The sequence below is a fragment of the Myotis daubentonii genome, chromosome X (genome assembly GCF_963259705.1).
Source record: "Myotis daubentonii chromosome X, mMyoDau2.1, whole genome shotgun sequence".
NCBI lineage: Eukaryota > Metazoa > Chordata > Mammalia > Chiroptera > Vespertilionidae > Myotis > Myotis daubentonii.
The window spans coordinates 28,571,579-28,595,495 of NC_081861.1; the positions used below are offsets into that span (position 1 = coordinate 28,571,579).

General features: G+C 41.1%; 1 protein-coding gene across 6 annotated transcripts in view; it reads left to right on the forward strand.

The window, feature by feature from the left end:
• Positions 1-785: 785 nt before the first annotated feature.
• The window catches only part of HS6ST2 (heparan sulfate 6-O-sulfotransferase 2), a 320,027-nt gene continuing 296,895 nt past the window's right edge, over positions 786-23,917 (forward strand). For 4 of the 6 annotated variants that reach the window (XM_059680359.1, XM_059680361.1, XM_059680360.1 and 1 more), the window contains exons 1-2: positions 786-1,228; positions 2,071-2,589. In XM_059680359.1, coding sequence (XP_059536342.1) covers positions 801-1,228; positions 2,071-2,589 — 947 coding nt within the window. In that variant the 5' untranslated portion in view covers positions 786-800. Of the gene's footprint in view, positions 1,229-1,339; positions 1,527-1,916; positions 1,941-2,070; positions 2,590-23,917 lie in introns of those variants that run through there. The other 2 variants (XM_059680363.1, XM_059680364.1) reach the window with 2 other exon arrangements.

Consider the following 23,917-nt stretch of genomic DNA (forward strand, 5'->3'; position numbering starts at 1 on the left):
TGAATAGAGTGGGCATTCATTCACAGAAACACCAGTTCCCTATATACAGCAAGCTCCACCTGATCAATCATGTGGAGATAGTCTGAGTCCTGAGGATCTAGTTCTGGGAACATCTCTTCTTTCCTTGCTAATCCTTACATTGCTTGTCCTATGGGTGAAAAGAGTCTTGTGGACACCTGGGCTTGAGGATGTACCTATTTATTAGAGGGGTGGGTTGACAGGTTTCTAGTTTCTTTGTCTCAAACCCTGGAGCTCTGTCCTGTGACCCTGGGCACATTTCTTCCTCTCTCTAGGTCTCAGTTTCCTCATTTGTCACATCATATAGGATTAGATGTCCCCACTCTGATGTAGTATTTAGTCATGTATTTTCCTTCAATAAACCTTATGTAAGTGAAGCCTTCCTGTACGCACAGGGCTTGATGTTGGGGATTCAGCAGGAAGAGAGTGGTTTGTCTCTGCTCTGAAAAATTTCACATTTCCATTCTGTAATGTTTTTTGGTCATGATTCTCCTTCATGTTGACTTACCTTTTCAGAAAATGCCCCTGCTTCCGTTGTAGAAAGGAAATTGGCAAAGAGAGAGGGAAAGGATCCAATTTGCGCCTTTGCTATTTTAGGGGACTTTGAAATAACGAGCCAAAGTGGAGTGATGCGCTCACTGTAATGATCGCCCTTACTCAAGACAAGAGGAAACCCAGGTCCTCTGCTTGTGAAGTGGCTCCAGCTCTTAGGCGTGAGGCAGTATTACATAAATTCAAGCTCGCTACTGATCCTTAGTACCCTGAGTTGCCTGAAGGGGGGAATGGCACTGCCTGCGTGTGCAGCCCCAGTGCTCTGGCCGCCACTGCAACCAGAGCGAGAAGCGCCCGCCCGCACCACCTGTCCCCGCCGGCATTCCAGAGTAGAGGCTGAATTGGCAGAGAGCCGGCCCGGATCAGTCGCCGCCTCAGTCAGCGCGGACCCTCCTAGGGGTGTGTCTCGCGGATTCAACTCCCAGCCGCTGACGGACGAGCCCCTAAAGGCGTCTTCCTCCCAGGCGGGAGCCGCGCGTGCCCCACTCTTCGCGCTGTTGCCCCGAGGCCGCCGCAGGCGGATGCACGACCTCCGGAGACGCTGGGACCTGGGCTCCCTCTGCCGGGCCCTGCTCACTCGGGGCCTGGCAGCGCTGGGCCACTCTCTGAAGCACGTGCTCGGTGCGATCTTCTCCAAGATTTTCGGCCCCCTCGCCAGGTACGTTTTAGGCGAAAGCGGGACTCGCACGCCCGGGCCCCGGTGAGCGGGAACTGTGTGGGGAGGGGAGAGCAGCCACGAGGGGAAGAGAAAGGCGCAAAGTTCCAGCTGGCCCTTGGCGACGGGGCTTGGGCGCTCCGAAGGGACGCAGCGCGCATTTGGCTATGCTGCTGCTCCCTCCCCGAGCACCACCGGCACCGCGCGGCGTCTCTGCCTGCAAGTCTGGCTGCCGGCGGACTCCCTCCCCCAGGGGAACTCAGCTCGCCCGGCCGAGATCTCACTCCAGGCGCCCTCCTAGGTGGGCAACCCGGTGCGGGAAAGAGCGAAGGCTTTGGGGTCTCGGGGAGGAAGACTGCTGGGGCAGGCGAGGAGGCGGCTGCTTGAGCGCCTAGAGGACGGGGGAAAGAAGCTTGGAAGAGTCCTGTGGGTGAAGCGGGATGGTGATGGGAGCCACGGAGCCACCGAAAGTGGAGGGAGACACGCAGGGGCTCGGACAGGGCGGTGTGAGTTGGAAAGTGAGGCAACTGAGGTCCTGGGGGGTACGAAACCCCAGGAAACGGCTCCTGAGAGCTCCGGCGCGGGGAGAGGGCAGGCGACCAGCGGGAAGGAGTCGGGGGGTGGAGGTGGGGGAGGCTGTGCGGCAGAAGCCACAGCGCTGAGCCTGCCGGGAAGGAAGGAAGCGGGGAAGGGCGCCGCTGCTGCTGCCTCCGCGGTAGAACACTGGGTGTGGAGGGGAGGGGGAGAGGGGCGCAACGGTGGCGCCAGGGGGTGGAGGATTGCGGGCGCACGGCGAGTGCGGGCTGAGCTGCGGAATTGACGTAACGAGCTTGGGTTTCCCTCAGCGTCGGGAATATGGATGAGAAATCCAACAAGCTGCTGCTGGCTTTGGTGATGCTCTTCCTATTTGCCGTGATCGTCCTCCAATACGTGTGCCCCGGCACAGAATGCCAGCTCCTCCGCCTGCAGGCTTTCAGCTCCCCGATGCCGGACCCGTACCGCTCAGAGGATGAGAGTTCCGCCAGGTTCGTGCCCCGTTACAATTTCAGCCGCAGCGATCTCCTGCGCAAGGTAGACTTCGACATCAAGGGCGATGACCTGATCGTGTTCCTGCACATCCAGAAGACCGGAGGTACCACTTTTGGCCGCCACCTTGTGCGCAACATCCAGCTGGAGCAGCCTTGCGAATGCCGCGTGGGTCAGAAGAAATGCACTTGCCACCGGCCGGGTAAGCGGGAGACCTGGCTCTTCTCCAGGTTCTCCACGGGCTGGAGCTGTGGGTTGCACGCCGACTGGACCGAGCTTACTAGCTGCGTGCCCGCCGTGGTGGATGGCAAGCGCGACGCCAAGCTGAGACCGTCCAGGTGAGTGCGCGCCCGTGTTGAGACGGGGCTCTGGAGCGCTAGAGTGCCTGCGACCCCAGTGCTCACCTCGGCGCCCTCAGGGTTGCGCCCCTGCTGGGCAGGCGCCAGGTGCCCTAACGTGCACTCTCTGGCGCCGTGGCGGCAAGGGAAGCCTGTCCACTTCCGGCCCAGACTCCTGTCTGTTTGTCCGCGGGTTGGCCAGCTTGGTGGCTGCGAGCCGGTGCAGGAAAGCCCGGAACAAGCGTCCTCCCCGCCCGCCGCCGCCGTTGGGACAGGGTAGGGCACGCAGGAAAGAACCATGATGTGTGTAGTGTCCCTGAATCCCGTCTGACCTAGCTCTTCTCCACACCCCGGTTCTGAAGTCTCCTTTAAACTTTTTTCCCTCTTTTTCACTCCCGCATTCATTCCCCTTTTATTCTCAGTTCTATTTGCCTTTCCCTCTTTCTAATGCTCCTGATCTTGTTTTGATCTTGCCTTCTCCTTCCAAATTTCTTCTCTCACTTTCTCTTTTTCCTCTTTCACCATTTTCCTTTTCTTTTTTCTTTCTCTTCCTGGCTGACTTTTGTCCCCTTTTCTTCCTCTTTTTTTTCTCCTGTGGCTCTAGTCTCCAGGGAGAGTGGGTGTCCCTCTGCCGCTGTCTGAGGACACCGGAGAGAGCGTGTGTATCCAGCTTGTGCCCCTTTCTACTGGCTGCACGCCAGGCATCCGAGGCAGTTTTCCAGTGCTAGGGTCATCCTCAGGGCCGATGGGCGGGCTGGGACGCTGCCCCGACCCCGTGTGGGGTTCATCCTTGAGAAACCGCTTGTGATTTACAAACCCTGATCCCCATCTCCAGGTGCAGCCTGCCCATTTCCTGGAATCTGGGACTGATGCGAAAAAAACCTGATATATGAAGAGATTGTAGCCACTTGCTTTTGAAATTAGGACATTTTCCTCTATCCATCTGCAATGCCGGGTTGGTGGAGGTCATGGAGTACCAAAAAGGTGGTTCTGGGGAGGGTGTGTTGGGGTGCAGGTGCTCCAGCAAGAGCTCCCATTCTCCCCAAAACAAATCAGCTGAGCAAGTCTAGTTGCCAGGGAGCCTCTGGACTGGGTCTCTGGGCAGGCAAAGTCGTGGCTATACTCTTTGCTTCCTATCTAAGTGACAACAGGGGCTCTTGAGGATGCTGCTGCTGCAATGGCTGCCTATCTGGACCCTCTCCCAACACTCCCTGCTAACTCTTCATGGGAGATACTCAGTACTAGGTGCTCTGGACTAGGTGGTGGTCTGGATTAGGTGGTGTTCTGGACTAGGTGGTGCTCTGGACTAGGCAGTGCTTTGCAGGTGTCTTTTGGAATGCCATAGCCAGTGCAGTTTCTTCTGTCCAGTCTCAGGCAAATGGAGCCCTCTGACTTTCTGGCGACCACTGAAATTCAGAGGAATCATCACTCCCTACTCTCCCTTCCCTCAGTTTACAGTGTCCTTTCTTGAAAGCTGAAATTCTGGCAGAATCTGTTGAATTTTCATTTCCTTTCCAGTGCTAACAGATTTTTTTTTTTTTTGTCATCTTAAGAGAATCTTGGCCTCAGGAAATTTGCTGCCTCAATCCATTATGAGAATTGTGTAAGTCATGGTCACCACAATATTCTGGTGTTTAGGAAGATTCCAAATAATTTGGCAATGTTGCAAATAATTTCTCTTGCTGATGGAGCTTGTAGGTGTAATGAGGGGTGGTGATATTAAAAGCTTTTAGGGCAAAAATAGAATTCCACAGCTGTGACTGTGTCAGAGAAATAAAACTGAGTTCCACAGGACACATATGCCTTTTAAAATCCTTTTGGACATGTAGGTCAGGGTGTGACATGTTGTATAAACACACTTCCTGGATTGCCCCAAATCAAAGTAAAATCATTTGGGGGAAATTAAATTTTCTTTTTTTATATATATTAAAAAATATTTTTGTATTGACTTAAGAGAGGAAGGGAGGGAGAGATAGAAACATCAATGATGAGAGAGAATCATCAATTGGTTTTTTCCTGCAGGTCCCCTACTGGGGATTGAGCCCTTAAACTGGGCAGGTGCCCTGATTGGGACTCAAACCTTGACCTCCAGGTTCATAGGTGGACGCTTAATCACTGGGCAACACTGGCCGGGTAGAATGAGATTTTGTTGGTCATAAAATGGGTGATACCACAGTGCCATCTAGTCTAATCAAAGAAGAACCACTTTTTAAAGAGAGTTACTGGATCTTATAATATTTGCAAAAATGAAATAAAATTTGCTAAAGAAACATCATGCTATCCCAAGGGCACCTTTTTATTTTATTAATTCCTACCCATCTCCAGAAATCTTCATTTTGAATAGTAGTGAAAGCCTGAGAGTTCCAGAATTTTTTAGGATGTTAACAAATCCATGTTTGCAGGACCAGTTCTGTGAGTTCTGATAATCTATATGAGCCAAGAGATGTATAAGTAAGATTGAGTGTGTGTGTGTGTGTGTGTGTGTGTGTGTGTGTACTTGTGCATGTAGTGAAAATTAGAGACAGAGGCAGCTGTACTGGCACCGATGTGTGAGGGTGAGGAACTGGTCTCCAGAGATGAGTCAACCATTGGGAGTTCCTGCGTCCAGAAGCCTACTGTGCTGAACTGAGGGGAACAACAGCTTAGCCTGTTTGGTCTGTGAGCTCTGACACCTGGGTCTTAGTTCCAGGCCAGCCATGAACCAGCTGTGTGACCTTGGACCACAGTCTGTCCAAGCCTGATATGTGTGAAGAGCACATTCCAGTTTCTGATGAGCTTTCACATTTATTATCTCTGGTATTTCTTTGTAAATGTGCACTATCTTTGGGAAGAGGGCAGAGTGAGCAAAAGTATCCCAGTTTATCAGATAAAAGTGAAGCCCAGAGGGGCTGAAGGACTTTCCTAATTGAGCACTTGAGTAGCACAGAAGGAATCTTATTCCAATTCTGTTTGACTCCACAGCTGTTTTGGCCTTTTCACTGTGCCTTGATGAGTACAGTGAGATATTTCATATTAGTAAATGTCACAAAATAAACACACAGCAAATGTTAACTGGTATTGTTTTCACCTGCATCATCAATGTTTTTAATAACTTTACATATGTGAGTTTGGATGAGAGATTGGACCAGGGTTGCCACACCCATTGGAAGAAGAGATTTCCATCTCTTTTGAGGCTTTGTGCTCACTAGGAATAGTTCTCCTGGCTAGGTTGCAGAGGGGCTTTTGATTGTTATGTTGGAAGTCACTACAAAGCAGAAAAGAATAGGAGGATGGGGGGAGCCTGGTGAATAAGTGTCAGTAGGAGCCTTCACGCAGTGACAGGGGTCACCTTCTGAGTGGTAGGGCATGAGAGGCTATTGTGGCCATATACCAAGATCTTGCCTGAATCCTGTTCTCAGTGCTACATTTGCGATGGCTTCCCTGTCTCAGCAGATGGTAAAGTGTTTGGGTGATATATAACTGCTCAATAGAAACAACTATGGCCTTGTTGCCCCGAGAGGACAAAGCGAGAGTGCTTGGTTGGCAAAAGGCACAAGTTGTTTATTAAGAATAATATTCCTTTTTTAAAAACCTAGAAATTTCATTTCATGCATCTGTTTGCCAATATGTTGTTTGGGATAGAGAAGAGTCCTGCTTAGTCTAGAATTTCTAAGACTATTTTTGAAAATGTATTAAAACATTGTTGCTTACTAGCTGTCAAAACTCGCAAATTCTGAAGGCTTTTTTTTAGGCCAAATTCCTTCTGTTTGTAGTCGATTCTGGTGTACCACTTGATCTGTGGGAGGAATTGAGAATTGGGCACCGAGAAATTGGCCTAGTGTCATTCTTCTTTACAAGATGTGGTGCTGGCCTGCACACACAGAGTGGCTGGGAGGAGGAGGAGGTCAGTATCTATACAATTCAAAGTATCTGGTCATCATGTTCATGTTGTATCCTAGACTTTTAGCATTTCTAAATTTTCCAGTAGCTGCACGGGAGAGTAACTAGTTGTTATCTAAAATGCAGTAGACAATCACGAATATGAAAGGACTAAAAGGCATTTATATGGAGAAAAGCTTTCTTTTTCCCTTTTTTGTCATTCCTTTTTAAATATTGTAAATGTTTTATTTTTCCCCATTTCTGTTTAAAAGGTGGCTCTATTTCGAAAGAGCTATGTTTTATTTAATTTTTTTTATTTTTCAATTACAGTTTACAGTCAATATTATTTTGTATTTGTTTCCAGTGTACAGTATAATAGTTAACAATCACATAATTTATGAAGTGTTCCCCCTGGTATTTCCAGTACCCACCTGGCACCCTATGTAGTTATTACACATCACTGACTATATTTTCTGTGTTGTACTTTCACATCCCTGTGACTTTTTTGTGTACTTCTTAAAAATACATATTTATTGCTTTGAGAGAGAAAGGGAGAAGGAGAGAGAGATAGAAACATCAATGATGAGAAAGAATCATTGATTGGCTTCCTCCTGTATGCCCCACACTGGGGATAAAGCCTGCAACTCGGCCATGTGCCCTGACCAGGAATTGAACCATGACCTCCTGGTTCATAGGTTGACACTCAACCACTTAGCCACACGATGGGCCAATTTGTACTTTTTAATCCCTTCACCCTTTTCACCTAATCTCCCACTGCTCCTCTCCTCTGGCAACCATCAGTCTGTTCTCTGTGTCTATGAGTCTGTTTCAATTTAGTTTGTTCTTATTTTGTTCTTCAGATTTTTTCATAAAGTGAAATCATATGGTATTTAGAAAGTGCTATGTCTTAATAAGAACATAGTGCATGTGCCTGCTCACACCTCACATGCCCATGCTCCAACTCCTTTGCTTTTTAGATTTTGCAGTTAAACATGATGAATTGACAGGCTTGTGGTACAGGGTGAGGCAACGAGTGAATGGACTGTTAGAACCAGCAATGCTGTCCATCAGGCTGTAGGCCACTTGGCTCTCCCAGGACAGCTTTACATACTGAGGATGAATTTCCTGAGCTATCTTTGATAAAAGCTGTTATACTCTTCCACTGTTTCACAGGAGAGGGAGAGACATTCACCATGATAACATCTGTAGAACTTCAGCAGTATTAGTTTGCATCTTTGCGTGAAGGGAGTCCCAACAAAGCTCTGAGTTCTTAAGGAAGTATAAAAGGTCCTTTAGAATTAGCGTTTCTTAGTATAGTTTTATATTATTGCTGTTATGTGGCAATAACAATTTTAGAGTTTGTCTTTTATAGATATCTGTTTTCAACCTGGGTAATATGAAATGTCATTAAAGAGTAGTCATCTCTTCCATCCGTTAGTCATTAAACAAAATTTTTGTAACAATGCCCATTATATTCCAGGAAAGACATGTCATCCTTTCTCTCACAAATCTTACAATAGAACAGAACACTTTGGTATTTTAGATATTTAATAAAGAAGAATTTTGTTTGAACATGATTTAAATATCAATAATGTATTTAAAATGGCATACCTTTACTAGAATATATTTAAAAATAGAGTTAAGTCCATCTGTTTATGTTACAGTTTCAGTGGTTCTTAACCTTCCTAATGCCGCGACCCTTTAATACAGTTCCTCATGTTGTGGTGACCCCCAACCATAAAACTATTTTCGTTGCTACTTCATAACTGTAATTTTGCTACTGTTATGAATTGTAATGTAAATATCTGATATGCAGGATGTATTTTCATTGTTTGCGACCCACAGGTTGAGAACTTTAGAGCCAATCAGCAAACTTTGTGGAGTATTATGAACTCCTAGCAGTGCTAACATAGCAGTTTGGGAAGGTTAGAGGCAAGACAAAGCCAAAAAAGCGAAAGTTTCCATCTTCAGCCGCAGGTCCATAAAGACTAGTGAGTAGTGTGTCAGGATGGCCCAGTGGTCTAAGGCGCCAGACTCAAGACTAGTGAGTAAAGTGCAGAACACTGTAGTATAGATAGATGAGTAGTGAGGAGGAACTTGTGATTCTGGTCAAGTTCATACCTGTCTGTAAAAATGGAAGATTTAAATGAGATTCTTTCTAAGACCCTTTGCTTTATAAAGTATGAGGAACAGGTGAGAAAAAGGAGAAATCTGTTTTTCAAGGCTTCTGGGAATAGGTAGTGCATATTTAGAAGACATAGGGTAGCAGAATTGGTAACAAAACAAGACCCATTTATATGCTGCTTACAAGAGACTGACCTAAGATCGAAATATATATGTAGACTAAAGAGATGGAAAAAGAAATGTCATGCAAATGGCAAAGAAAATAAGGTGGGTTAGATATACTTATATTAGACAAAATAGACTCAAAAGAAATGCCATAAAAGAGACAAGGAAAGACATTACATAATGCTAAAGGAATTGATCTGACTAAAGGATATAACTTGTAAACCTTTATGCATCTGACATAGGAGCATCTAAAAAAAGTAAAGCAAATCTTGATGGACATAAATGGAGACATTGATAGTGATACAGTCATAGGGGATTTTAACACCCCATTGCCATCAATGGATAGACCTTCCAGGTAGAAAATAAACAAGGAGTTAGTGCATTTAAATGAAAAACTAGATCAGATGGATTTAATTGCTATCTTCAGAGCAATTCACCCCAAAGCAGCAGAATACACATTCTTTTCAAGTGCACATGGAACATTTTCTAAGATAGACCACATGTTAGGGTGCAAAACAAATCTCAATAAATTTAAGAGGTTTTAAATCATACCAAGCGTCTTTAACCATAATGGTATGAAACTTGAAATCAGTTACAATAAAATAAACTGGAAAAACACATGAAGACATGGACACTAAATAACATGAATGGATTAACAATAAGATCAAGGAAGAAATAAAAAAAAAATACTTGGAAACAAATTAAAATGACTATACAACAGCACAGATTCTATGGGACACAGCAAAAGCAGTCCTAAGAGGGAATGTCACAGCATTACAGGTCTACTTGAAGAAACAATAAAAATCTCAACTAAACAATATAACTTTACATTTAAAGGAACTAGAAAAAGAACAACAAACAAAGCCCAAAGTGAGTAGAAGAAAGGTAATAGAGATCAGAACAGAAAGAAGAGTCTAGAACAGTGTTTCTCAACCTTCCTAATGCTGCGACCCTTTAATACAATTCCTCATGTTGTGGTGACCCCCAATTTCATTGTTACAAATTGAACATAATTAAAGCATAGTGATTAATCACAAAAACAATATGTAATTATATATGTGTTTTCTGATGGTCTTAGGTGACCCCTGTGAAAGGGTTGTTCGACCCCCAAAGGGGTCGCGACCCACAGGTTGAGAATCGCTGGTCTAGAAAAACATTATAAATGATCAATGAAACCAAGAACTGGTTCTTTGAAAAGATAAAATGTATGGACAAACTTTTAACCATACTCATAAAGAAAAAGGATAGAGAACCCAAAAAAAGCAGAAATGAAAGGACAGAAGTAAGAACCGACTCCACAGAAATACATGGAATTGCAAGAAAATATTATGAACAATGATATGCCAACAATTTGGACAATCTGGACGAAATGGGTAAAATTTTAAAAATATACTATTTACTAAACTGAATCAGGAAAAATCAGAAATCCTGAATAGATTGATTACAACTAAATAAATTGAAACATTTATAAAAGCAAAACAAAACAAAACAAAACCAAAAAAACTCCTAACAAATAAAAATCCTGGGCCAGATGGTTTCACAGGTAAATTTTACCAAACATTCAAAAAAGAACTAACACTTATCCTTCTCATACTATTTCAAAAAATTCAAGAGGAGTGAAGATTCCCAAGTTCCTTTTACTAGGTCAGCATTATCTTAATTCCAAAACCAGATAAAGACTATAAAGAAAGTAAATTATAGGCCTATATCCCTGATGAACATAGATGTTAAAATCCTTAACAAAATATTAGCAAACCAGATCCAGCAATACATTAAAACAATCAAATATGATGATCAAGTGGGGTTTATTCTGGGGATGCAAGGTTGGTACAATATTTGTAAATCAATAAATGTACAACACATAAACAAAATAAAGGAATAAAATCATGTGATTATATCAGTAGTTTTTTAAAAAATTGTTTGATAAAATCCAGCACCCATTTATGATCAAAATTCTCAGCAAAGTGGGAATAGAGGATACATACCTCAGCTTAATAAAGGCCGTATTTGACAAACCCACAGCTGACTTAATAATCAATGGGCAGAAACTAAAACTTTTCCTTAGGATAGGGAATAAGATAGGGATGTCTGCTTTCACCACTCATATTCAACATAGTGCTGGAAATCCTGGCCACAGTAATCAGACAGGAAGAAGAAATAAAAGGTACTCAAATGGGAAAGGAGGAAGTAAAACTGTCATGGTTCTCAGATGACATGATATTGTACATAGAAAACCCTAAAGATACCTTTCGTGTGTGGGATCTCCCCTCAGGCTGGCTGACTGGAGGCTCAACCCCAATCAGGTCATGCTAGCTGTTGTGCGGGTGCTGACAACAAAACAAAGCACAACAAAACAAAACAAAATAAAAACAATACAAAAGACAATAACAGCAACAACAACAGAAAAAAAGGATTATGAAAGATAAAAGATAATAAGAATATTAAAAGGAAAAACATCTGAGAAAAAAGGGGGGGAAGGATATGAAAAGAAAGAAGGCAGAGAAAAGAATAAGATTAAAGAATAGGGAAAGGAAAACAGTATTAAAAGAGGAAGGATAGAAATTATGAAAAGGAAAACAGGAAAAAGAGGAGAAAGAAAAAATAGAGTAAAAAAGGAAATAGAAAAATAAGATATGAAAGAAAAAGATGAAAAAATAATAACAAAGCAATAAATAGAAAAAAATTAAGAAAAACAGAGTTTGTCTCTGCAGAGTTTAGTGCTTGCTGGGATCTCCCTTTGGGTCATATTCTTTTGTTGACTGAGGCCAACATTTGTAGGCTGATTCCTGGCCCTCTGGGAGGTACTTTGGTGATAGGCACTGTCAGAAGATGACAATGTTTGGCTCTTGCAACCTGTTGGAAGCTTCAAGCAATGCAGTTTGTGGCTGCCTCTACAGGGCTGCACATGGGAGGGGCCAAGCTGCTTTGTAAGGTGGGCTTGTTAACACTGGGCCAAGGCAGTCAACAAACATCCCAAGGCACCTCGGGATCAGCCTCAACCCGGGATCAGCCTCAACCCAGGATCGGCCTCCACCTGCTGGTCAACTGTCAGACTTAGTCATTGAAAAGGCTGTTTCTGAAAGGGTTTTTTGGGGAATCTGGAGAATGAGACCTCTGGGTCTCCTCTGAACAGGAGGCGCTATTCAGATTTCAGGGAAGGTGGTGGCTGTGTTCCCCCATCCCAGAGCCACACGTCTGAGTCTGTCCCGGAATATTTCCCTGACAGCAGCATAGTGGAGCCCCTTGTATATAGTGTGGTGTGGTCTACTGGAAGCTGGAAGCTTCTAGCAGTTCTCCCATGAAGGGGAAGCACCAGTCAGGTTTCCAGAAAAGAGGGAGGAATAGCTCTACCCCAAAGCCAGTCACTGATGCCCCCTACATCTGCTCAGACCCATAGGCTTGGCCTCTGCTGCTGCCTCAGCACCAAGGATCCAGTGCGGGATGGGGCAAGCAGGATTCCCAAGGGTGGGGTGAGCAGGATTCCTGAGGGTGGAGCAAACTATCCCGGAGGGCAGGGTAATTGCCTTTCCCAGGGTTGTTGCTGCTGGGAGGAGTTTGCGCCTCTCAGGAAAAATGGCTTCTGCCATAGCAGGGTAAGGGGTGATGACCTCGCACTGGTATCCTGGCTGTTGCTCTTCCACACCTCACCCTATGCCTCCCACCCCAGACTCTCCTCAGGCAACTCCAGTGCATACCGCCCTCCTTCCACCAAAGCCCTGGGCGAGTGAGTGGCTGCAAAGGAAAGAAAAATCCTGTGCTGTGTTTTTTTTTTTGTTATTGTTTGTTTTAAAGTGCCTTTGTCAATGACAGGCTCCATTTTTCCCTGGAAGTCCCAGTTGCCTTTCACAGCTGGATGTTATGTAGGCTGCTATTCTAGCTCTGGTGCTCCAGGCCTCACTCCTTTCAGAGGGAACCCCTACCCCTGCAGCTTAGAGGTACCTCCTCACCCTGGGCCTGCTTCTCATGGGAACTGGGTCAGCACCTTTTTCAACCCTGCCCTTCTACCCAGGTGGTATCTGCCCTTCCTATTAAAAGTCTCTTCTTCAGCTAATCTTCAGTTGGTAATTCAGGGTGAATGTTCCCCAATTTAGTTTTATTTCTAGTATGGTCTGAGAGGAGGTGCAAGAAAGATCCACCTACTCTGCCGCCATCTTTGATGTTTTGTCAAACCCATTTAATCTTAATTCACAATTAGTGTTATTTAAATGATGACTGCAATTCACATGTGGGGCTCTTAATGGAGAAAACAGAATGTTTGCCCAGCTGGTGTGGTTCAGTGGTTGAGCGTAGACCTATGAACCAGAAGGTCATGGTTGGAGTCCTGGTCAGGGCACATGCCCGGGTTGTGGGCTCTGTCCCCATTGGAGGGCGTGCAGGAGGCAGCCAATCAATGATTCTTTCTCATCATTGATGTTTCTATCTCTCCTCTCTGAAATCAATAATAATAATAATAATAATAATAATAATAATAATAATAAAAAAAGGTTTGAATAGAGGATAAAGATATTTGTGATTACATAAAAATGAGAAATGTTCATCTCAAAAAAATAGCCAAAATGAAAAGGCACATATCAAACTGATTCAAATATGCACAACAAATAAAACAGACAAAAGAATGACATATTTCCTGTATAAAGAACTCCTACGAATCGACTAGATAAACAAAGGGTATGAACACACAGTTTAAAACATGGGAACCACAATTAGTTCACCGACATAAAAAAACTGTTTTAGTCTCACTGGTATTAAAGAAATGCAAATTTAAATAATTAAATGTAGGAAACCTTTTGCCCCTTCAAATAACCCTGTTTTAAAGAAATCAAAACAAAACCAAAAACTCAACATACATCACCATCACCACCAGACAAAAAATGTTGACAAGTTGTATATATCATAATTTTCATACATTGTTGGTGGGAAATACAAATTTAAATGATTCTTTTGGAATAAATGAGATAATATAAACAGAATATTAAAATATTTATTTCAGTCATGATTTCTGGGGTTTAATTGGAAAACATAATCCTATACATGCTTTTCATTCATTTACTCATCTATTTATTCATTAATTTATTCAACAAATATTCCTTGAATATCTCCTATCACTGTACTATGTGCTTGGGGACACTGAGAAATTAGGGACGTGGTCCCTGCTCTCATGGAGTGGGAAAGATAGACATGAAACAATTAATTACATAAAATTGTGTCAAGTGCCATTGGGGAACACATAGGGTGATATAACGGCATACTAGAAAGGTAATGAGTTATTTATGAATGCAACAAATTGAAAAATCTGAAAATCCACATGGAGGAGAATGATTCAAAAAAAATCTCAGTGCATTTACTTGACGAATTATTACAATACCATTTAAACGTCCTTTTATAGAGTATGGAAAATTGCTAGTGATTTAATGCTGAAGGAAAAAGAGATAATTATGGACCCAGTATAACTACCATTATGTTAATGAGAGAGAGAGAGAGAGAGGGAGAGAGAGAGAGAGAGAGAGAGAGAGAGAGAGAGAGAGAGAGAAGATACACAAATCATCTTCCTGCCCCTTCCAAATCTAAGCATAAAGAATCTACACAAAATATGATATTAATAGATTGATTAGTGACTTATTTTCTTACTCTGCTTCTTTGAAGGTTTTAAATTTCTTTATAAGTATGCACTACTTAGATAATAAAAGTAAACACTGACAATTTAAAAAATGATGTTTTATTACGACTGTGATAAATTACACTCATGTGTACTTTTAGGTTCCTGGAGACTATGGCTGGTTAATTCATTAGTTTCTTGATATCCTGGGAGTCCTTAATGAGGAAAGCAGCCTCAGTTAAATAAACTTTCAGACTGAAAGGCAGAGGTGATAAGTCAGGCATTGTCTGCTGATTTTTCTCATGATTGCTTGTTGTATTCCAAAGATATTTGAATGAGTTGCTAATTTTCTTCTATATTTAAACGTTAAATGGAACAGGAAATTAATAGTGGCACACAGTTGGAAGTATAAAGCCTATTCTGCTCAGCCAGAGACATCCAAGACAGCCTGGATTTTGGGTCTTCATATGCCTCTTTCCAAATAAGCTGATATCAGAGTTAATGGTCTGGCTAGAAGAGTGAAGTCTTGGGGCTGGTGAAGGTCTTTAGTTCTAAATTTCCACAACTGAGAGCTTAGATCACTTAATAGTACACTCGTTGCCTTCTAGGACAGTTTCACTTCATAAGAGCATTACCCCCAATTAACTATAAATTAAGTTGGTTACCCAATTGCTCTGGATATCTGAGGGGTTACTATATACAGTGAGTTGCATAATAATGTTGAAACTCTACTCAAACTACATTCTAGGTACAAGCTATTTTGATAGTGTAAAGAACGTGATTCACAGTTGAAAAGCTAATATTGCCATTTTGTGACAAATTTAGATATTTAGTCGCTGCGTTTGGGAGGGGGGGAGGGTGTGAATGGTAATGTTCCTTCTTCCATTAAAGCATAGTGAAAAATCCAATTAATGGTATATGTCTTCTAATAAAATACCATTCAGAGAAATATTTGTCTAAACTTAAGTCAATTATTTATTGACAAAAGAGCTTCTCTAGTTTTACTAGATATTGGACTTTGTGGATTATTCAGTTGGTCTTATTGCTTCCCATTTGTTTTTTTCTGCCATTTTGCCTTTAAGAACAGTGTTGAAGACTTTGACACATTTCAGAGCATAACACTAAATAAATCCGTCTGGTACATTCCACTGTGCTTTTCCTGGAATATTATAAATATTCAAATATAGGCGCATGCAAATTCAAAATAAAATTCAATACATGCAAATTCTGCATAAATTCCATATTTATACCTTAACAATAGTTTTGAACTTGTTACCCTATAATATAAATGTATCAAATATGATCACATAGGAATTACCAATAAATGTATTTTTCGGATTAAACCGTGGGTTCTCTTTTAAGTCACAATTTAAGCTTCAACTCTGAGATATATTATAAGAGAATAATTTGCACTTCATTTACTCTGAATTGTCAAGAATCATTTTCTACTCCAATGTAAATGTCTATGAAAAGGATTTCTTATTCAGTTTGATTGCTTTTTAAATTTTACTAGCAGAGATGTCCTAGTGAGCCTAAGAGAATTGCTCTGTTTCTTGTGAAGAGTTTAGTGCCATGAACTTTTCTGAAAAAAATACAAAGCAATTGAAATGTGCAAAGCATTGATTTGCATCAAATGGATTAGGCCTGTGTGCAGCATTTCTTGCATTAATTGACTTTCTACCATAACTGTGCTTTCTTTTAAAAAAAAAGAAAGAAAAAAATCTTCAGTATAGTGTCAGTTCCAATCCACTCATGGAGATCATTGAATTTTTGCTAACTTCCTACAGCAGTCAACGGAAGCAAATAGTGTTTAGAAATTGACTAGGGTGACCAGGTTATAGCCAGGAAACACAGAGATTGCTTTAAAAGGTCCTTTGATCTTGGCAGTCAACTCCTCAGTTATTACAATAAATAACAGTTGACTAAATTCACCAGTTGAAAGACATGGATTATCACAATGGGTGAAAATATGAAATCTAGCTATATGCTATATAAAGGAGACAAAGCTAAAACATATACAGATAGAATTGTAATATATATACTATGCAAATACTAAGCAGAAGGAAGCTGATATAGGCAAATTAATATGAGACCAAATAGACTAAGAAAAAAAAACTTTATTTGGGATAAAAACCGTCACTGAATAATGATGAAAAAGTTCAATTCTTTAGATAACAATTCTAAACTTGTATGCACTTAATACCATCGTTCTGAAATATATGAAACCAAATTTGACAGATTTATAAGGAGAAATTGTAAAATCTACTAACCTCTTTCTGAAATTGATAGACGAATGAACAAAAAATAAGTAAAAATACAGAAAATTTGAACAACATGGTTAACAAACTCAATGTAATGGTCCTGCACCCAATTAGAAGAATATACATTCTTCTCAAACACACATGGAACATTTCTGAAAATAGACTATCTACTACTAAGGCATAAAGTCTGGCAGGAATAAGAGATCAAGCTATAATCTGAGCACACGAGAGAGTATTAGTGGTCTGAATTATTTGGAAGCATTGCCAATCCTTCACTTACCACATCAAGTTTTTTTAATTCACATGTAACAGTGAAGAGCCCAAGACTTAGGAAAAGGGAATTACTGTAAAGTGATGGTTTGACCCAGGTAGCTTGACCAGACTTTCCATGAAGACCTATTCATGTTTAGGGGTATTAGGGACATAACATATTTTTCTCATCTAATCCTCAATATAACCTTCTTAGGTAGATGTTTAAAAAAACAATTTAAAGATGAGAAAGCATAGAATTGAACAAAATAATAGTATATAACCCACCTAAATCTGCACAGCCAATCAATATTGGAGCTGACATTTAAAACCAGTTAGGCCTCATGGCCTGTTTGGTATGTTTTAATACCGTCTAAATTCTCAGACAAATCTCCCAAAGCCTTTACTCTCTTTTTTTTTATGTATCTATACAAGCTGAGTGGAATGGAGACTGGAAGTGACTATCTGGTGATATCAGGATCCAACATGTTAACTGATTTTTTAAAAGCGCCTTTGAAAAATGTTTAAGCCTGGCTGGTGTAGCTCAGTGGTTGAGTGTTGACCCAGGAACCAATAGGTCATTGGTTCAATTCCCAGTAAGGGCACATGCCCAGGTTGTGGGCTTGATCCCCAGTGGGGGCCATTCAGGAGGCAGCCAATAGATGACTTCCTCTCTCATGATGTTCCTTTCTCTTTATCCCTCTCTCTTTCTCTCTCTCTCTAAAATAAATAAATAAAATAAATAAAAACGTATTTAAAAAAGAAAAAAGTTTAATAAAAATCACTCTTTAAAGGTGAATCCTGAAGCTCTTTTTTTCCTCCCTCTTAAATAAAGATTTAGATATCCAAGGTATTGCAAATGCTTTCAACACTGATTTACACAGAAGAATGATGTTTTAGGGAGAATTTTTTAAAAAAAGAGTTATATTAGAGGAAAGATTCATTTTTTTTCAGGTAAGGAAAATGAAAACCTTAACTGTATTTTAATTTTTTTTTATCCTATGTGGACTTAACATATGATGCACACACTTCATAAGATTTGTAAGAGGCCAAAATGTCTTGTGGAATATTGGCGGTGGGCTCATTAGCAATTTCAGCTACACTACTCTGAGTGTGGCCTGTTTCTATAAATGACAATTTTCTTTTGTTTGTTTTTGCTCCATTTGGTCTGTGTAGACTTTTGGAGGGTAGTGTGAATCAGTTCACCCAGGGCAGCTCCTGTAATCTTGAAGCACAAGTAGCCAGTGGAATAAAGATGTTTTCTCTCAAAACCCAGTGAGTGGTCTCAGAGAAAATGAATTCTGAAGCCTGCTTTTATCCCAGGGGCTCACCATGAAAATAATAAAAGTATATTTTATTACTGGAATAACCAAGTAAGGGTAGCAAATTCCCTTAGGAGTGACCTCTCTCTTTTGGAAGAGGCAGCTTAGAAGAGTGCCATTAAAGAGAATATGAAAATGAGGATGAGCGTACCAGTCTGGCTGACTTTAGTGTGGGCAGCAAAGAAATTAGGTTGAAGGCATCGAAGAATGCTAAAAACATGCCCAATACAACTAGACCTATTATGACTTTGGGATGATGGCTACCTCAGTACAGTACATGCCTTATGACTGAGACTTTGCTAAGTAGAAGATTAACTGGCACAATATCTTGAAGGTTGAAAAACTATCTTAACCTATTTGCTGGATACACTAGAGGCAAAAATACTTATTAGTTTTGTGTTTGGTTTTGCTGAGCGTGGTACAGTATATTGTAACTATAATAGGTCAACTCCAACTCGTTAAAGCATGTTCAAATGAAGCATATTGGGTGAATGATGTATTGTAGGACATTTACATAAAAATACTTCAGTAACAATTGTAATGGACATGCAGAAATGATATTACACATAAACACACTGTAAGATTAATGAAATATAATTATACTGTATGAGAATATGGAGCTGAAGCAAGGTATTTAAAAATATTTTAAATTTTTAGACAAAACAGTCTGTATTTCTCCTTTTAGGTGAGAATCCATGCTTAGCTTCTACCACCCTCAATTTGTGACTTGGAAGCAAAGCAAAAGAAAAAAGAAAAGGTACCATTTTGGTATTAGTATAGCATTTTGTAATCTTATGGCAGTTTTGTATTTATCGCCATATGGGCATACATTAAATCTGCATTTTCCTCTCATTTATATGTTTATGAAGTTATAAAGATATGCACATGCGCACACAAAATAATTAAGCAAGTGATATGTGTTTGACAATGTTTGGTGACTTAATGCCAATTAGAGGGTTTTTTTTAAACCCTTGCTTTTCTAATCCAATTGCTCCCATGCTTTCTGGTTTATGCACTTAAGGAAAGAATCCATTTAAAGTGCCAGAATTTGCATACATGCTGCTTTGAGTGAGACTTCTATTTATTCCAGATGGCCTTGAAAAATTATTATTGAGGGGTTTAGAGACCTGGATGTCACGAGATCCATTAGGGTAAGACTGAAATCACACTTTTTGGTTTCCAGCAGTTCCTTCTGTACATGAGGGGATAAGCTTTTGACATGTGGGGAGCTCAAGGTATGTGGCTTAGCTAGACGTTTAATGCAGCCAGATTAGTCAGCTCACCTCAATGAGAGTTCAGCATTGCAGACACTTCGCCTAACCCTATTGTAGGAAAGTGGCTCATAATTTTCCAGAGCTCTGCAGAATGCTAAGTTAAAGGCTGCATATGGGATTTTTAAGCGTCGAAGTAAGCAGTTAAATTGACAATCTCTCCCCTTTGGAGATTGGAATGAGCAAGGCTGTGATGCTTTCCATTGAATGTCATGTTTGTTTTTATTTTAAACCACAGTGATGCAACCATTATTCATTGTAGGAAGGTATCAGTGGACTGGGTGTGGGGTCGTAGGTTGTGACATTTGTGTCAGAATATCTTCTCTAGCTAATGTCACAGAAGTCAGGTTTCCATGCTGACAGCAAACAAGCCAGGGACCACAGAAATCCAGCTCTTCTGGTTTACTGGGGTCTGACTCCAGCATGCAGCTCTTTCTGGTTAACTGAGAGGAGCTCTTATATGCAGTAAATCTGCTAAGTCAGAAAGCCCACAGTATGCACAGCTATAACATCATTTGGCTCTTGGTTATATACCTTGGTGGTCTCCGAATTTAGCTTAGCAACAGAAACCTAAAAGGAAGAAAACAAATATTCTTCCAGAACTTTAAGCAGGTAAAAATATTCACTAAATAGTAGGAATTTCGAATTGAAATGTCAGAAGCTAAAGTTGGGTCTGAGAAAGAAATACCATTGAGAAAAAGACAAATTATTGCCGTAATAAAATGACAGATTGCCTATTAATGACTCTCACGTCCCCCTCCCAGATGTAGTTTTGGAGATAATCAGTGTACCCACATCTGCTTCAGGGCACAGGAGTCTGCAGTGGCCGCCTGCAAACTGGCAGCTTTAATAGTGATCAAGTTTGGTTTCAGAGCCGCTGGTGACTTTCATACTAAAATACTGGGGCACTATGTTTCTGCTGGATTAGGAGTGAGAGCTGGTTTTGGGTGCCTCTTATGATTCAGCATAATTTATTCAAGATTCATCTAAGCTGCTGCTTGTAGCAGCAGCTCAATCTTTTTTGTTGAAGCCTATTCCATGGTAATAGTTTAACTATTGACCAACTCAAGGACATCTGGGCTGATTCCAGTTTTTGTGTACTATAAATAAATCTGCTATGAAATTCGTTTATAGGCATTTGTGGGGCAATAAGTGTTTATTTTTCCAGGATAAATGCTCAAGAATGCAATTGCTGGGTCATTTGGTAAACGCATGTTTAACTTTATAAGAAACTACCAGACTTTTCCAGAATGGCTATATGTCATTTCACATTTCTACCAGCAATATATGAGGGATCCAATTTCTCCTCATCTTTGCTAGCATTTGGTGTTGTCACTTTTTTTTTTAGCCATTCTGATAAGTGTTTAGTAACATCTCACTGTGGTTTTAAATTGCCTTTCCCTGATAGCTAGAGATGTTTAACACCCTTTCAGCCATCTATTTGCCTTCTTTGGTGGAATGTCTGTTCATGCCATTTGCCCATTTTCTGAGGGAATTCTTTGTTTTTTCAGCTGTTGAGGTTTGAGTGTTATTTATATAACCGCATATTAGTCTATAGTCAGATATATTGTTTGCAATATTTTCTCTTAGTTCATTGCCTGTCTTTTCATCTTATTTACTTAGTAGTTGCCATAGCAAAATTTATGATTTTGATGGTGTACAATCTATCAATTTTTCCTTTTATGGAATATGATTTGGTGTCGTCTAAGAATTCTCTGCCTAGCCCTGGATCTTGAAATTTTCGCCTGTTTTTTCTAAAACTTTTATACTTTCCACTTTTACATTTAAGTCTATGATACATTTTAAGATATGATGCATTTTAGTGTGCCCCATAAAGATTCCTGGTTTCTAATCTGAGCTGGTTATTTTTGGAAGAGATGAAATTTAGCTAATATGCCATATCCAAAGGATTTGAAGATATTTTTAGCTTACCTCGGATGATGTAGGACAACTGAAGAGCAAGACTTTATCCAGTTATGACTTTTAACTAGGGAATAGTTATTGTTAGGAGTCATGTCATCTGTACAAGATACTCAATCTAGTGTTGGATGCTACAGGGGAAAATAACATTTTTGCAGAAATTCAGGCACTGCGAAAGTTTTATGGAGCTCTATGGATATTTCCTGATACTGCCGGGGTTGACCAGCAGACCCTGAGTGATGGATGAATGATTATTCTGACTCACATTTTAGTGAAAGAGAGGGCTAAGGGGCTGCTTGGCTGTAGGAGCCAAACAGCCCCATTCACCTGCCTCCTCAGGCTTTTATTGTAACAACAGCTTGAACTGAAATTAACTATTAGATACTATCAGTAGAGTAAGCATACTTGAGAAGACACATGCATCTGCAGTGTCCTTTAAGCAAGGACACCTGAAGACTAAGCATAAAGATTCCAGTAAACACCTGGGGGCTCAGACTTGTTTGGGAAAGTCAAGGCAGGGGAAAATGCCTTCAGCCAACTCCCCGTGGAGGTTTACTCCTTACAGCAGCGGTTCTCAACCTGTGGGTCGCGCCCCTTTTGGGGGTTGAACGACCCTTTCACAGGGGTCGCCTAAGACCATCGGAAAACACACATATAATTACATATTGTTTTTGTGATTAATCACTATGTTTGAATTATGTTCAATTTGTAACAATGAAATTGGCGGTCGCCACAACATGAGGAACTGTATTAAAGGGTTGCGGCATTAGGAAGGTTGAGAACCACTGCCTTACAGACTTTCTAACTAAGTCCTGTGCTTCCCCACATGATACCCAGAGATTTATTTAATTGCACACCTGAGTAATCTATTTACAGATGCTGTTATATATGAGGAAGGCCTAGAGAGGATGGCACTATCCCTTGGAATAAAGTTTCCAAGGTTCAATTCTCAGACCAACACAGTGACTTTGGACAAAGCCCCTAAGTGTTCACTATTCCAGTTTCCTTGATGGAGAGGCAAAAATGAATGGTTGCTATCACTGAACTCATGAGGATGCTGGACTGATAATTAGATCATGCCTTCAAACCATTTTGAGTTCTATTGAAAAATATGTTGTTCTCAAATTAAGTAGATATAATAAGTGTAAATATATTGTCAAGAAATGAAACATTGGGGGAGCAGAACACATAGACAAAATAATAGGGGTTAGTAACACCAGTAAACAGAGATGGAAAAGATGACATTAAAGCAGTGGTTCTCAACCTTGGCTGCACGTTAGAATCACCTGGGAATCTTTTTAAAATGCTGATTTCTGGGCCTTATCCTCCGGAAATTCTGTTTCTTTGTTATGGGGTGGGGCCACAACATTAGTAACAAAGAAACAGAATTTCAGGAGGATGAGGCCCAGAAATCAGGATTTTAAAAAGATTCCCAGGTGATTCTAATGTGCAGCCAAGGTTGAGAACCACTGCATTAAAGAAAGCAAAGAGGAAAATGCTGTTCTGCCAGTTGAAGGGAGCCACTGAAATGCTGGTCAGATTCAGATAAGGACCAAGGCCCAGTGGTCCTTTTGCTCACTTGTTTGCAATGAATTAAACTTGAAGGGGTGGGATAAATGGATGCAGCCATTTATGAATGGAAGAAAGCCTTTTTGATTGAGCCACAGGTGATACTCTTCATATCTACCTAATAAGTTTTTGAAAGAGTGTTTAATTGTGAAAATGCCACTGTTGTTTTATGTCTACATCTTTCTGACTTTGCTCCTTTCAAAGATTTGATCTGTAAGGCAGCAGATAGGAGTGACAGCTCATCAGCATCTAATGAGCCAAATTGTTTACTCTTTAAAATATTCTCCTACCTCCTACCTCCAACTACACAATTAGAAGGAAAGAAGCCCAGGGGTCCTGACTAAGTCATTGACATTTCTGGCTGAAGGATTATGTGCACTTCTCATTGGCTGAGCAACTTCAAAGAGTGGTCTTTTCTGTTTAACTTGAGCCTGCCCAGGCAAGGTCCTGGCTGTATCTTGATTCCAAGGATGACAATGGGAAGGTGAACAGTCATCTTTTGGATAGCGTACCAAACCTGTAGCCTGGGAATGCCTCTTACCTGGCACTCAGTGCTCTGTAGTCCCAGTGCCTTATTGATTGATTGATTGATTTACTTATCAGATGTGAGCTCTCTAAGGCCTGAGACTGTCATGTATATTTTCCCAGAGTTTTTTTTATCCATTGTAGTCAATTAGCATTTGTTGAATAAGCAAAATAACTTTCCAGAGTCAAAACTCCCAACCTTCCGAAAGCCAAATCCAGTTTTATCTTTCATTGGATGTCACCTTAGCTAGCTTCCCAAGGAACCTGACCCATTCTCTAAACCAGCATTTCTTAAACTTTGCTGTGCACAGGAGTCACCTGGGGCTCTTGTTAAAATGCAGATTCTGATTTAGTAGGTCTGGGTGGTGGGCTAAGCTGCATTTTTAACAAGCTCCCAGGTGATGCTTGATGCTGTTGGTCTGTGTACGACACTTCAAGTATCAAGGGTCAAACCTGGTCTCTGCCTCA